The 13,642-nt window shown below is 38.2% G+C and overlaps 1 protein-coding gene across 3 annotated transcripts in view; it reads left to right on the top strand.

The window, feature by feature from the left end:
* LOC104593378 (uncharacterized) overlaps window positions 1-13,642 on the top strand; it is a 40,418-nt gene that overhangs the window by 5,756 nt on the left and 21,020 nt on the right. For all 3 annotated transcript variants that reach the window (XM_010253153.3, XM_010253152.3, XM_010253154.3), the window contains 2 exons: window positions 6,081-6,269; window positions 8,170-8,220. In XM_010253153.3, coding sequence (XP_010251455.1) covers window positions 6,081-6,269; window positions 8,170-8,220 — 240 coding nt within the window. The remainder of the gene's footprint in view (window positions 1-6,080; window positions 6,270-8,169; window positions 8,221-13,642) is intronic.

Raw genomic sequence — 13,642 nt, 5'->3', positions numbered from 1 at the left:
ATAAGGACAAGAAATGAGAGTCCTAAAAGGGGCCATTGCTTGGTGTAATGGTAAAACCTTTGGCTGACAAGCATGAGACTGCAGGTTTGAGTCTTAGAGCAATCACTTTGTGCGAAAAAATGTCAAAAAGTTAGGTCCATATCCAGTCTACCTCTTCCAAGACAACCCCATATGGCTAGGACCAACATTGGGTAGTGGCCTTTTAAATGAGGAAGTTCTAATGCAAAAACATTAACAAAAATGCAAAAATATCCTTGTTGCAGGGATTGAAATAAGGTGGAAGCTATGGTAATTGCAAGGAAGGTAAGATGTCTCACAGTAAAAGGAAAAATTTACCTCATTCAACATCTTCTCATTGTTAAGCCTTTTCATTGGATCTACCTTGTGAAGGTCATGGTATTTGTTTGCTGAGTCATAGGGGTGGCCAAGAGCCGAGCTGTTTACGAGCTGCTCGAGCTTGACTTGGCTCGGTCTAAACCGAGCTTTGAGCCGAACTCGAGCCTAATATATAGGCTCGTTTACTAATTGAGCCGAGCTCGAGCTTAATAAAACTCAATTTGTGAGGCTTGCGAGCCTAATCGAGTATATATGTACATAGGGTGTCACCTCGGATCGACACCTCAGCTATTGAGAGAGACCTCAGCTCGACACCTTGACAGTTGAGGGAGACCTTGGCTAAGCACCATGACAACTAAGGAAGACCTCAGCTCGACACCTTGACGGTTGAGGGAGACCTCGGCTAAGCACCACGACAACTAAGGAAGACCTCGGCTAAGCACCACGACAACTAAGGAAGACCTCGGCTCAGCACCTCAGTTGCTGGGGAAACCTCAACTCGACACCTCGATAGTTGAGGGAGACCTTGGCTCAACACCTCGACTGTTGGGGAGACCTCGGCTTGGCACATCAGAAACTGAGCGAGACCTATGATCAGAGGCAGCCAAGCTCGACCCGAACCGAGCTTTTGACTCGAGTCAAGCTCGAGCTCAAGCCTCTAGTTCGAATCGAGTTTGAGCTCGACTGAGCTCGAATAGCCAGATATTTGGCTCGACTCGGCTTGAATCCACCCCTACTGAGTCATTGGACTACACAGATCACATATATCAAAGATGACCATTGAGTTAGATGGGAGGTGGTTAGTAGAAGTAAGAAATTTGGTGCTTTGGGTGTTGAGAATATTCATAAGTGGAGTATGGCTCTATTGGGAAGTGGTTGTGGAGATTGCTCGTAGATATGGACAAGCTATGGGCTAAGGTGATTATAAGAATTCATGGGCTTGCGACTGATGCTGGGATGCATGAGCTTTGGCTAAAGTTACAAGATCTTCCCTTGGAAGTCCATTCATGCCATTCTACCTTCTTTCTTAGGTCTGTTTTTTTTTGGGTGGTGAGGAGTTTGCTAGAAGGGCTTTTGAGGATTTTGAAAGGAGAAGAAAGGAAGAGAAGTTGAACAAAAATGCCCGTTCGAAAAGAGACAAGATATGGGATGAGGACGATTCAATCCAAGATGACATGTTCACAGAGGAAGACTAAAGTCATGACTCCGAAAAGGGGGGGTTTTTGGTTTCTGTTTTGTTGGCGGGGTATGTTTTATTGGGGATTGGTTTGGGGTCTTTTCCTTGATCCTAGCTTGGAATTGATTGGGTGTTCCTTTTTGTCAACAAGTTGCATGGGTATTGGGCTCTCAAAGGGTCTTTCAGACTGCTTTTCTTCTCTCAGTGATATCATATCACCTCCTTGATGTATCTTTTATATTTTAAATAAAATTTTATCTTTATTTTTTTTTAAAAATTGTACCTTCTTTCTTACCTTTCATTAGGTATAATTTGTTTTTTGGAAATTTTGTTAAATTTTCGGAGCATGTTTGGATGCGCAACTCATCATTGAAGGAACAATTTCCCTCTTTATTTGCCCTCTCAAATCATAAAGTTGTGTTTTTTCTACCTTCTTGGTTCTCTCTAACTTGAGAGATGGATTTGATTGGGACTTGGATTTTAAGAAGGGACTTAGAGACTCTGAATTAAATAGTGTCCTGGCCTTGCTTCATATTCTAGAAGGGGTTTTCTTGGATCCTTCTAAATTGGATAGCTGTATCTGGATTCTCTCTTCTTTTGGTTCCTTTGCTTGTGCTTCTTTCTTTGAGGCTTTAATCTAATCCTTTGATACTGTTGGGAAGCCTTTTCTTGTTAAGGAGGTTTGGAGTAAGCCTATTCCTCCCAGGATTGGAGATTTTTGCTGGGAAGCTCTCCTGGAAAGAATAAACACCTGTGACTTACTCCAAAGAAAAAGACTTAATTGGTCCTCATTGGTGCATTCTCTATAAGGCTAATGATGAGACTTTCCATCACTTGTTAATCTCCTACCCCTTTGTATTTTCTATTTGGGAATGGTTTCTCTATTTGTTTGGGTGCATGTGGAATCTCCCACCAAATGTACAAACTTGTTTGCTTCTACTTCTACTAGTTGGCTGAAGAAAAGGGGAAGAATTTTATGGAGATGCACAAGAGCTGTTGTTTGTTGGAGAGTTTAGAAAGAAAGGAATCTAAGCATTTTTTCAGAATAGGAGAGAAGCAGAGAAGCACTCATAGAAGCTATTGCCATTACAATGGTCCATAGGGTGAACTCCTTGAACATCTTTGAGGATACCTCTACTGATAATTTGCTTAGAAAGTGGAAGTCACTGGTTCAGCCTCTCTTAAGGCTGTCATTAGCCCTATTTGGTCTCTACCAACTTGTGGTTTCATTAAGCTGAATTTTGATGGAAGTAGTGAGGGAAACCTTGATCCTTCAGGCTTTGGAGGAGTTTTCCGAAATGAGGAAGGAAAATTATTGGTTTTTATTCTGGCCCAATTGATGTAGGTGATTCTTTAAGGGCTAAGATCATGGTTGTGATGGAAGGTGTGCAAAGGGTAAAGGAACTGAATATTAGAAAGTTGATTATTGAAGGTGATTCAAAGCTGGTGGTAGGCTGGCTACAAAATGAGGAAGATGGCTGGTGGTGCTATGTTAATGAAAGAAGGAAATTTAAGTGGGTGACATAGGGCATGGAAGTAAGACACTAAGGCTACAGTTGGTGAAAAGAAGTGATAATTCTTTTGCTGATGTACTAGCAAAACAAGGGGTGGAAAGAGATAAATTTTTTTTGGGTTTTGTTGTAAACTTGATATTTTCTAGGGAGATAATTAAGAGAGCTTATCTTTTCCTTTCTTTGCTCTTTTGTACTCTTTTAATCATTAACAAAATGGTGCAGTTATTGATAAAAAAAGATGACCATTGCGACACCTTTGCCATTTGAGAAATTAAACATACGAGATAGAAGAAAGAAAATGACTTTGGAACAGATTAAGGGTAAAAAAGGACTGCCATTATATTTGGTCTATGCTCATCAGATTAGATTCACTGTCAAGCTGACATATTGCTTTTAAAAACATTCTGTTAAACATGGGACATTTTATTTTAAAAGGGGCTGGTATCTTTTTAATTGGATTTCTGAGAATGATGTGTAATGAGTTGGGAAGCATGAGCTACATTTAATGCTTGTGTATATGTCTTAGAAAAACTACCCCAAATTTCATTTGTTCTGTTGTCTTCATCCATAGAAAATTTCTACTCAGATGTGGCTGCATAGAATACCCCATATAGTTGGGAAAAGGCATGGGTGATGATGGTGATGTTGTGGCTGCATAGAATATACTTATCATGATATTACCATTAGTTTTCATTGCACCCACCTTCCATGCTTCAGATCTTAGGATTTTGACTCTACCTCAAAGCTTGTGAGATAACCTAGTTTCCCATGTCCACCAATATACATGCAAGCTGACCATGCCCACTCCAAATAATCATTTCCATTGAGCTTTACAATAGTAGCTTGGATATTCAAACTCTCTTCAGTATCACTTTGAGACATGATAGGAATCACTACTCCCAGAAGAGTCTATATTAATCTTTGATTATCAAATAAACTGAAATAGAATAACAAATCAACCATAGGGATTTACTTCCAAGAGAAAACTACAACCCTTTGCACAGTGTTTGAGAGATCACTTCTATAGGGACTGGTAGAAACTGTGGAAATAGGGAAGCACTCACTTCAAAGGCCCTTGAACTCCCCTAAAACAAAATAACCCACTTTTTTTCTGTGATCCAAGATGATCCAAAAACACCCGGGCAGCAATGCTAATTTCACTCAATAGTTCTCCAAAAATCATCTAAAACCAATTCATCAAAAAAAAAAAAAAAAAACGCATCTAAAACCAGGCACTTCAAAGGCCCTTGAACTCCCCTAAAACAAAATAACCCACTTTTTTTCTGTGATCCAAGATGATCCAAAAACACCTGGGCAGCAATGCTAATTTCACCCAATAGTTCTCCAAAAATCATCTAAAACCAATTCATCAAAAAAAAAAAAAAACGCATCTAAAACCAGGCAAACTATAATAATCTGACCAGATTCTTTAATTCCCATGCAAATTTTTTATCCTAGATTTGCATGAGTTTTATTAGGAAGAACTATACAAGAAGCATCTTGTGCTCTGACACAAACTTGGCAGATATTTTAGTTTATAAAACTAGAAATTAGAGTGAAAATTAAAAAAAAAAGAGAAGAAAGAGAAGTGAACGAAGAGAGACTGATTTGAGAGAGGAGAAAAGACTGAGCGATACAGTCCCTTTATACTATATCACTTCACAATACAATGGAAAATGACTACTATACCCCTGGTTATGTACTTCCCTATAACAATAATAATAAACTTAAAATAAACAAGGAAAACAGAAAATATTTCAGCTCCCAAGAAATTCATACTCAAACTCTACATAAACCAGAAAATATAGTGCATCACTCAACAGATTTTAGAATCAGGATTGCAAAATCCGATATAATGGAATGCCATAAACTCAGGTTGGATGTATCTTCACTTGTATCATACAGAAAATATATTAGCTGATAGTGTAGCCAAGTCAGGGGTGGATAGAATGAATTCTATTAGGGGGCTGCTTCCAGGGGGGATCAGTTATGTAAATTTGGTGTCTCCTTGACAACCAAATGGCCTGTAACTTCTGTTTTTCTCTTTTTGTAAACTTTTCCTGATTGGTTAATGAAGTTGACACTGTTACTTGTAAAAAAAATCCCATACAATTTGGCTTGTTGAGATTCTTACTTTTCTGCCAAAATCCACTGCCCCAAAATTCCAAAATTGAGATGCAGGTGGATTCTAGAATCGGATCAGGATGGACTTACAGCATAGGCATTATCATTTGAACAAATGACCTTGTATTCTCACTAGAATCCTGTTCTGACACAATCTAGATTATTGACTGCTTTCCAAATGACCTCTTAGAGTCTCTTCAGGATGACATACCATCATTTAGGCTGCGTTTGGCAAGAGTGAAATACAAATATGTTCAGTGCAAATGCAAATATGTATGGTTCATGAAAATGCAAAGTTGGTTTGGTTTTTGCATTGATAAATTTTGTATTCTTACCAAATGTATTTAATTGTGATGGGTACAAACACAAGTTCCAAGACCAGATCTACCTTTTTTATATTGACCAACCTTGAGTACAGAGTTTGCATCCATTTTTTGGAAGCAAACTTTGCTCCCATTTTGAATGCAAACATGCCAGTCAGGAAAAAACAAATTTGCTGTCATTCAGTATAAAACATGTTCTTGACAAATGCCTACAAAACGAATGATAAAAAAAATGCCTGCAAAAGTCAATACAATGTGGACTCCAGTTCTTGACAAATGCGCTTACTGGAAAATCAGGCCAACTGGATGTTTCTATCCATTACAATGTGGACTCTGGTTTTGGACTCCCAGAAAACCTAGAAAAAAAGGCCCCTTTCTGAAGTGTTAAGTTTATCTTTGTATTTGCTTTTGGGATATAAAGTCAATACAGAAGGTGATTCATGGATATGTTGCTCCATATCTTACAATGAATGCGTTAATTGTGTGGTGTTTGGGTGAGGTAGCATGAATGTTGTTGTTGCATTTTGCTTTGAGGAAATACCATTTCATGCATATACAGGTCTGCCAAATTCTAGATGTTTAAATATTTCTATTTCAACGGAGCAGATCGATTTGAAAGAACAAACAGCAGTTACACCAACGAAGGAGATAAGAGTCAATCTTCTTCAAGAAACATCCCTATTTTAGAACGTGGGGAGGCAGGTAGCAGCAATCATCTGAATGAGATCCTTCGCCCAGGGTTAATATCCATAAGTGGGTGTTGTAGTAGTGAGGCTGCTCAGCTTCTGAATGACCGTATGTACAACCATAGTTCTGTTTGGTATTACTTTATGCTTACTGTGACTCTTCAGACAGTATATTGTAACACTTAGTTTTTTTATTTTCTATAATTTTTTTTACAATTACTGTCGTTCATTCTATTACTGTAATAGAAATTGACATATTGCAACCTTACACCTGCAGGAGGTGGTTAACATCTGCTAACTCCCTTATAGTTTCAATTACATCTCCCTTGACTGCACTTGACCTCAATATATCTGATTCCTCAGTCCTTTGCTTTACTTATCCATCTTCCCAACCATTGCAGAATGAAATACCCATTCACATTTGCTCTCAGCTCACTTGATATAATTTTGTATCTCTTTAACCATATATCTGTATTTCCAAGAAATCTCATGATATCTGATTAGCCAACCAATTACAACTCTTGATCTCCTTCAACTACCTGATATCTGCCTTAGTTAAATCTCCAATCCTCATAGGACCCAAATATATGTCTAAATTGTTTCCTTCATCATTTTTGTATACTTCCCCAATGCCTAACACTTGGAATGCATCCAACAAAACTAAACTTTGTATAGCCTGGAATGGGAGGAGACAAATGGGTAACTTGAACTACTCTAGTTGATACAATTCAGCCACTTATTTCCAATTTCTCATGATATCATGCAAAATAAAAAGTGAAAATAGCTCCATAGTCTTCACTTTGAGAACAAATTTAATGGATATATTGTCAATGGCTTCATCAAATAGACTTCTCCATATCTTTGAACTCAAAAAACATAAGAGCTTCTTCACCTCCTAGTAGGTCTCCTGGAGTAGAACTTCATTGTCCAGCATCCACCAATGCCTCTCCTGCTGTACAGTCACTAGACCTGGAACTCAGGTCTCTCTAGCAGTCCACATACTGCTCTCTTTCTTCTTACCCTAATAGGGCATGACTGAAGCTGCTTAGGGTTCCCTTGGTCTCCTCTCCAAGGAAGAAACCCTAAGAATAAGAAGCAGGCTCCTTAGTGACTCGCGAGCAGGTTGGGGTTTCAGTAGAATAAAGTTCTAGCGAGAAAAGCAGAGAAAATAAGGGAAAAAGAAGATTCGAATATTAAGAAACTCCTATTGCTCTGATACTATGAAGTATTTTGAACAAGAGAAGAGGAGAAAATGAGAGAAGACAAGAAGAGAAGAGAATAAGAAAATGGGGCGGCAGCTCACTTCTGTCCAGCCCTTGATAGAATTTAAATGAAACTTAAAATAAGGGAAAGTACAAGATTGCCCTTCATTAGGTGGGTTGTACATAAACAGTCTTTAAGAGAAGAATAACTTAGGCCCACTAGGCCCAAAAGGAAATATACATCCGAATCAGCTAGAAGACCTATGCATGGCAATAATTTGATCTAAGAGGCCATCTTCAACTGGATCACCAATATTTGGTGATTCAGCCTAACTTTTTCAAAGATATAATAGCCTTGTAATAGTAGCTACAAGTTTATAACCACAAGAGCCATTGTTAAACAAAATTTACTTTGGGGCTATACTACCCAAATACCTATACAAGGATGCTGTATTGTACCTCAGTTTTTAGTGTAAATTTCATATCTGATACTGTATCCAGCCATGTCCATGCTATATCTTGTAACATAGCTTTGGGGAGCACAATGGCTGGTGCACATAGACAGGGTCTGATAAGTACTATTACTTTTCATGCTTATGTACTCTTGTTTATATCAGCAGTTGCTGTTATGTAAGGATTGTCTTATACCTGCAGTTAGCTTTCCTAATTAGCTGTGATTTCTTTTTTTTTTTTTTTACATTAATAAATCCTCTTTGCTTGGTGTTATTGATAAAAAATAATTAACTACAAGAGTTTTAATCTTACACATATACAACAAATTGATGATGTTTTTATATTTTAATATAGGTTGGGCAGCAGCTATGCACTCCTATAATGATCCATCAATAGACCTATCCGGTATGTCTTAATTTACCATTTGGATTCACCATGATTGCTTCAGAAGTCTGAGTTTGTAGAAATGTTCATAGACAGGAGCGAGATAAACATTCATGTTCATTTCATTACAACCTAAAACATTATGAGAAATGTTTTTCATATAAATAGATTTCAAATCCCTTTTGACTACACTTAGTTGTTCATGTTTACATATTTGGGACACATCAGAGATGTTAGATAGTGTATGCCCTTAGCTCCAATCAGATTAATGTACTGGTGCATTTATTGTAAATGACTATTAGTACATAATTGATTCGTGTTATATATGGTGTGTTTCTGTGTAATACCTTTAAACTGGACACTTATGAGACTCGTGTTAGTTTAGAATCTTCACAGCCATTGGATAGACCTGGGAAGGTTTATCCTGCCAAGGCTAACACTAATGTGCTGCCAAGTCGGTTGAGGTGGCTTGTCTCAACTGCCAGGGTGAGACCTGAAGCACATGTAGTATGGGTTTGCTTGAAATCCTGAACTTGACCATTTTCCAGTTATGCCCTGGACCTTGGAGATAGATGGGCAAAACTGGAAAGTTACACCTGACCCCTAGACTCGATTATGGTATTGCACTAGGTGTTGGATTGGGCTGTCTTTGATATGCCAATCAGTGAGATCCTTAGAGGGGGTCAAAACCTGGGTATGTTGGGGCAATCCGAGAATTCACCTGAGTGGGTGATTATAATGGCAGGATCAACCCCTTTGTCGGACAAAGTGAATAATCGGGGAATGCATTCTCTCTTATGGAAACCTAAACTGCCGGCAGTTGATTTCAAACTTGTTGAGATTTGTTTTTGCAAAATATATTTATAGAGATATACATATATATTATGGTTTCACAAAATGTTTGCAAAAATGTTTTAATTAATGGGATCCATGTTAGCAGAGAGTGCAACATTGTACCTTGCAGTCGAGGGAGAGGTCCTCTCTTATCGGGCAGTGTATGATCATTAAGGGCTGAGAGGTTAAGTGTAAGACCATTTAGGGTTTTTACCTGATGGGCTAATCTCACATCTGCCCACAGTCCTCGGGCCTTCATAAGATGGCTGGACCCAAGGACCATTTAGTGTAAATGTTGGGTCCATTAAGAGCCCATACTGATAGACTTAGGGGTTCACTGTACTTAGCAGTGAATTCGGCCAGGCCTTGTAACAGAGGTTAGGCTGAACCCATGTGGTTTATGTGGAGATCAATGATAGGGTCCCACGCCATACAAAGAGAGCCAAGCTAGCCAACACTTAAAAGGAAATGATCTTGAAAGCTTAATGGGCCTAAAGCTCAAGTCGAATTAGGTTTAATTTGATTAATTAAATAGGGGGTGAATCTGGGTATGGATCAACAGATAAGGATAGGAGGATAACTCTTATCCACTTAAAGAGTCCAGATCCAAATAAAGATTTGGATTAGGAAACTTCTAATTGGATTAGGAGAAGCTGATCCTGATCTGTAGATAAGATAAGGGATAAGCCTTATCACTTAAAGAGTCCAGATCTAAATAAAGATTTGGATTAGGAAACTTCTAATTGGATTAGGAGAAGCTAATCCTGATCTGCAGATAAGATAAGGGATAAGCCTTATCACTTAAAGAGTCTAGATCCAAATAAAGATTTGGATCAAGAAACTCCTAATCAGATTAGGAGGTTAACTCTTTAAAGATTATATAAAAGGAGGAGGGCGAACTAGAAAAAGGTAACACAGTTTCACAGTCTTTTGCATTCAGTTCTCTCTCCTTTTGCTCTTGCCGCCCTACCTTGTTCGATCTCCAGTTCTTGGAGTGATCAAGATTGGATCTTGATATTGATTCTTGCTGGAAGAATCAATCTTGAAGCTGTGCTCACATCCCTGCTTGATTCTTGTTGAAGAATTGGGGTTCTTGCTGAAGAATCTCCTTATTGATCCTGCCTCACCCTAAGCTGTGTCATCTTCAGTGGATGAAAGATTTGGTAACCTCTTTGGGCGTGAACATCTACATTGGGAGGAGCTTTTTGCGTGGATTCCGTATTAGGTATTTCTCTCCCTATTCTTTGTTTCAAATTTGGTCCGGTTTGTTTCAAGAACAAACCTTGAAAAATGCAATTTTTCTAAATCAGGGAATAGGATTCCCGGATGGGAGAAAGAAATTTTTGAAATTTCGCCCAACCACCCTGCATGGTTCGGCCATCCATATGATGGATCTCCCATCCCTTCAAGAGAATCCTTTAATATGTTCCCACTTCTAAAGGTGTAGGTAGTGTTTTAAAAGCGCAAGGCGCAAAAAAAGCGCAAGGGCCAATTTGCGCTTGAGGCGCAAGGTGCAAGGCGAGGCGCACACCTTTTTAAGAAAGGCACAAAATTACAAAAAAAAAGCTAAAAAATAAAAAAAAGTCAGAAAATTCTTAAAAAAATAAAAAAATGCAAAAATATTAAAAAATAATAAACATAATGTTAATAAAAATATAAACTTAAATTTTAAAATAAATGATTTAAAAAACCTATTATCTAAAATTAAAATACATAAACATAACATGTAAAGTGTATTCAAATGAAAATTAAAAAATAAAAGCAAACATATAAAGCATTTTCAAGCATGTAAAACCCGCAATCTCTTTTTTTCCTTAATTGCATTGCTTCAAGTAGTTAATGTGATGTAAAACATATTGCGTTCTTGATTCTATGAGTCGCCTTTGTAGCACACCCCTCAAGGCAAGCCCGAACAAGTCTATGTTAGGGTCTAAAATTCTTATTTCTCACATAAAAAAAATAATGATTTTACAACTTTCATTGCGTTTTAAGATGATATTTTATTGCAATGAATGAATGAACAACATAAGCAAATAGGGGGTTCTCGGACTGGGCTGAGGTGCAAAATTGGGGGTTCTCGGACTGGACTGGGCTGTTAGACTCAAAAAACAGCAAAAAGCGCAAAATTTTAAAAAGGCGCACGCCTGGGCTGAGCTGCGAGGTGCATCAGGTGCATGCTTAGGCACACCAGGCGCGTGCCTTTTGAAAGAGGTGCCTAGGACCTGGGCGAGGCGCATACCCCAAAATGCGCCTCGCCTGTGCGCCTAGGCGCACCTTTTAAATCACTGGGTGTAGGATGAAACATCTCCTGAAATGAAACATGCCAATCAATCACCACTTGATCATCCCCTTCAATCACCAAACCTCTGCAGCCTGAATAACAAGCCAGATCTAGGTTGTGTAAATTCTAGTAGTTCTGGTTCAAGTGAATTGCCTTCTCCAATCAATCTGGAGAAGGTCATTAAAATAGTGTACCTAAAACTCCCCTACCCTAGAAGGTCCAAGGTTGTCTAAAACACAACCAGAAAAGTTATATTTGCTCACTCCACTTTTCTTGTGCAAAGTGCAAACGATTCTTGGATGGCATGCTTTCTTTGTTGAGCAAATCTTGCTACCACCTGCCAGCCCCTTAGGATAGAATTCATAGATCAACCCAATTCATCTTTTTCAGATCCAATGGGCTACTCTAAGTTCTATGGTATCAATGTTAATATTGATCTCTTGCTACTTGTTTTTGGAAATTCTATCATTTTTTTTTTCATTCCATGTACTCCAAAGCATAGTGGCTTTAATAGTGATACATCTCCATGTTATCTTCTCTGTTTTAGTGCTAAGAAGGAGCAAGATAGCTTTGAATGTCATAGGAGGCACCCAAGTAGACCCACAGATTGGGTTTGGTATAGGCTGAACTTGACTTAAAACCAACTCAACTTGACCATTTACCAACCCAATCTTGCCCTTCCCTGTAAACAGAGTGGGCCAGGGTGGCATCAGGGCATGAAACAGGGCAAGACGGTGTGAGATAAGACATGAGAAAAGGTTAATATAAAAAGATAATAAATGGAAAATATTATTAAAAGGAAAATATATAGACAAATAATAGGAAAAGAAGGTAAAAACATATGAAATCTATGTGACATGGCAATCTGGGAATGAAATATTTAACAACCTGAAATCAACCTGGTTGAACTCCCACAACCAGAACCTGATTAAGGGCATACCCTATGAAATAAGGGTGGAGTTGGTTACCCTATTAATCCTCCCCTGACATCTCTATGTCCAGCCCTTGCTATGTTATCAATTTATCATCTTCAACATCTGAGCTTTGGAGCAGAGGGATGCTGATCAAAGCAAAGCTCTTGGCAAGGAACAAGAGGGGCAGACTTCTGTGGTCAGCCATCCCATTAGCAGTCCTGTAGGCAATATGGTTGGAAAGGAACCAAAGAGTTTTTGATCAGAAAAGGAAATTCGGTAGAGATAGTGAAAAACAGGTCTTTGATGGGATAAGAAGTTGGGTGTAGGTTGTTCAAAGAAGATGAATTATCTGCTTCATTTTTTTTTGATAGTTGACATTTTTGGAGGTCCTTAAATGTAGATAAGATGTACAGAAACTCTTTTTACAGGGGACCTTAATCTTTTGTATTTTTTTTTTCAGTTAATACAAATATACTTTTAACTTCTGAAAAGAAAAGCAATGATGTCATGAGCATTCACCAAAAATAATAATCTTTGTCATCCGACTATTATTGCCAGTTAACATTTGTTAGGGAATTTCAACTACAGTTGGGCCCTGCTTAAATCTGTATACTTAGAAGTCTGTTGTGCAACTTCAACAGGCCTCTTGTGTATCTCTGGTCATGCAAAACATCTCCTGTCATTTCCAGTCCTTGATGAAATCTTAGTTTTCGTTTTTTTTTTTTTTTTGATAGTTCATTTATATGATTGATATGACTATTAGATTTATTTTGAAGAGTGGATAATGCTTTCTTGATATCCTTCTGATGGATGCTAAACCTGATTTCATATCACACTGTCCCTTTTACTGGTATTTGGTCACTCCTATGCTTATTCCCAGCATAAATGATGCTATGGAAGGCAATGCCAAGAATTCTAGTGTGGTATGTCAATGGGTTGGGTTAAGTGGTAAATCTGCATTGACCCAACCCTATCAGGTTAGGGCTGGGTCAGCCTTAATTGGGTTTACGTTGAGTGCCCTCCCTCCCCGCACGCAGCAAAACCCAACCTGTTTACGTGTAGCATTGAAACATTTGTAAAATTAGCTTTTATTGAGTATAGATGTACTATTTGAAGGGCTGGTCACATTGGGTTTGTATTTTCATTTTCTTTGGTGAGGTTGGTTTGGATTTGGGTTAAGCCTGAACTTTTTTTTTTTTTTTATCAATAACAGAAACTCATTTTATTAAAAGAAAAGCTTACTTACAACACTTCAGGGAGTGATAAAGAGACTTAATTCTCCCAAATAGAAGAAGAAAATGACTTGCAAAATAGCCCAAAACATTTGATCCCTTCCCACCTGCTGCTTTGCCAAAGGATCTCCAAAAGCATTTGCAGCTTTCTTTACCCAATGAATCTGAACTTTCAACCCCCT

This window comes from Nelumbo nucifera, chromosome 7, assembly GCF_055504915.1.
Source record: "Nelumbo nucifera cultivar China Antique chromosome 7, China Antique-T2T, whole genome shotgun sequence".
NCBI classification, from domain to species: Eukaryota; Viridiplantae; Streptophyta; class Magnoliopsida; order Proteales; family Nelumbonaceae; genus Nelumbo; species Nelumbo nucifera.
This window is presented reverse-complemented; position numbering and strand designations above follow the sequence as displayed.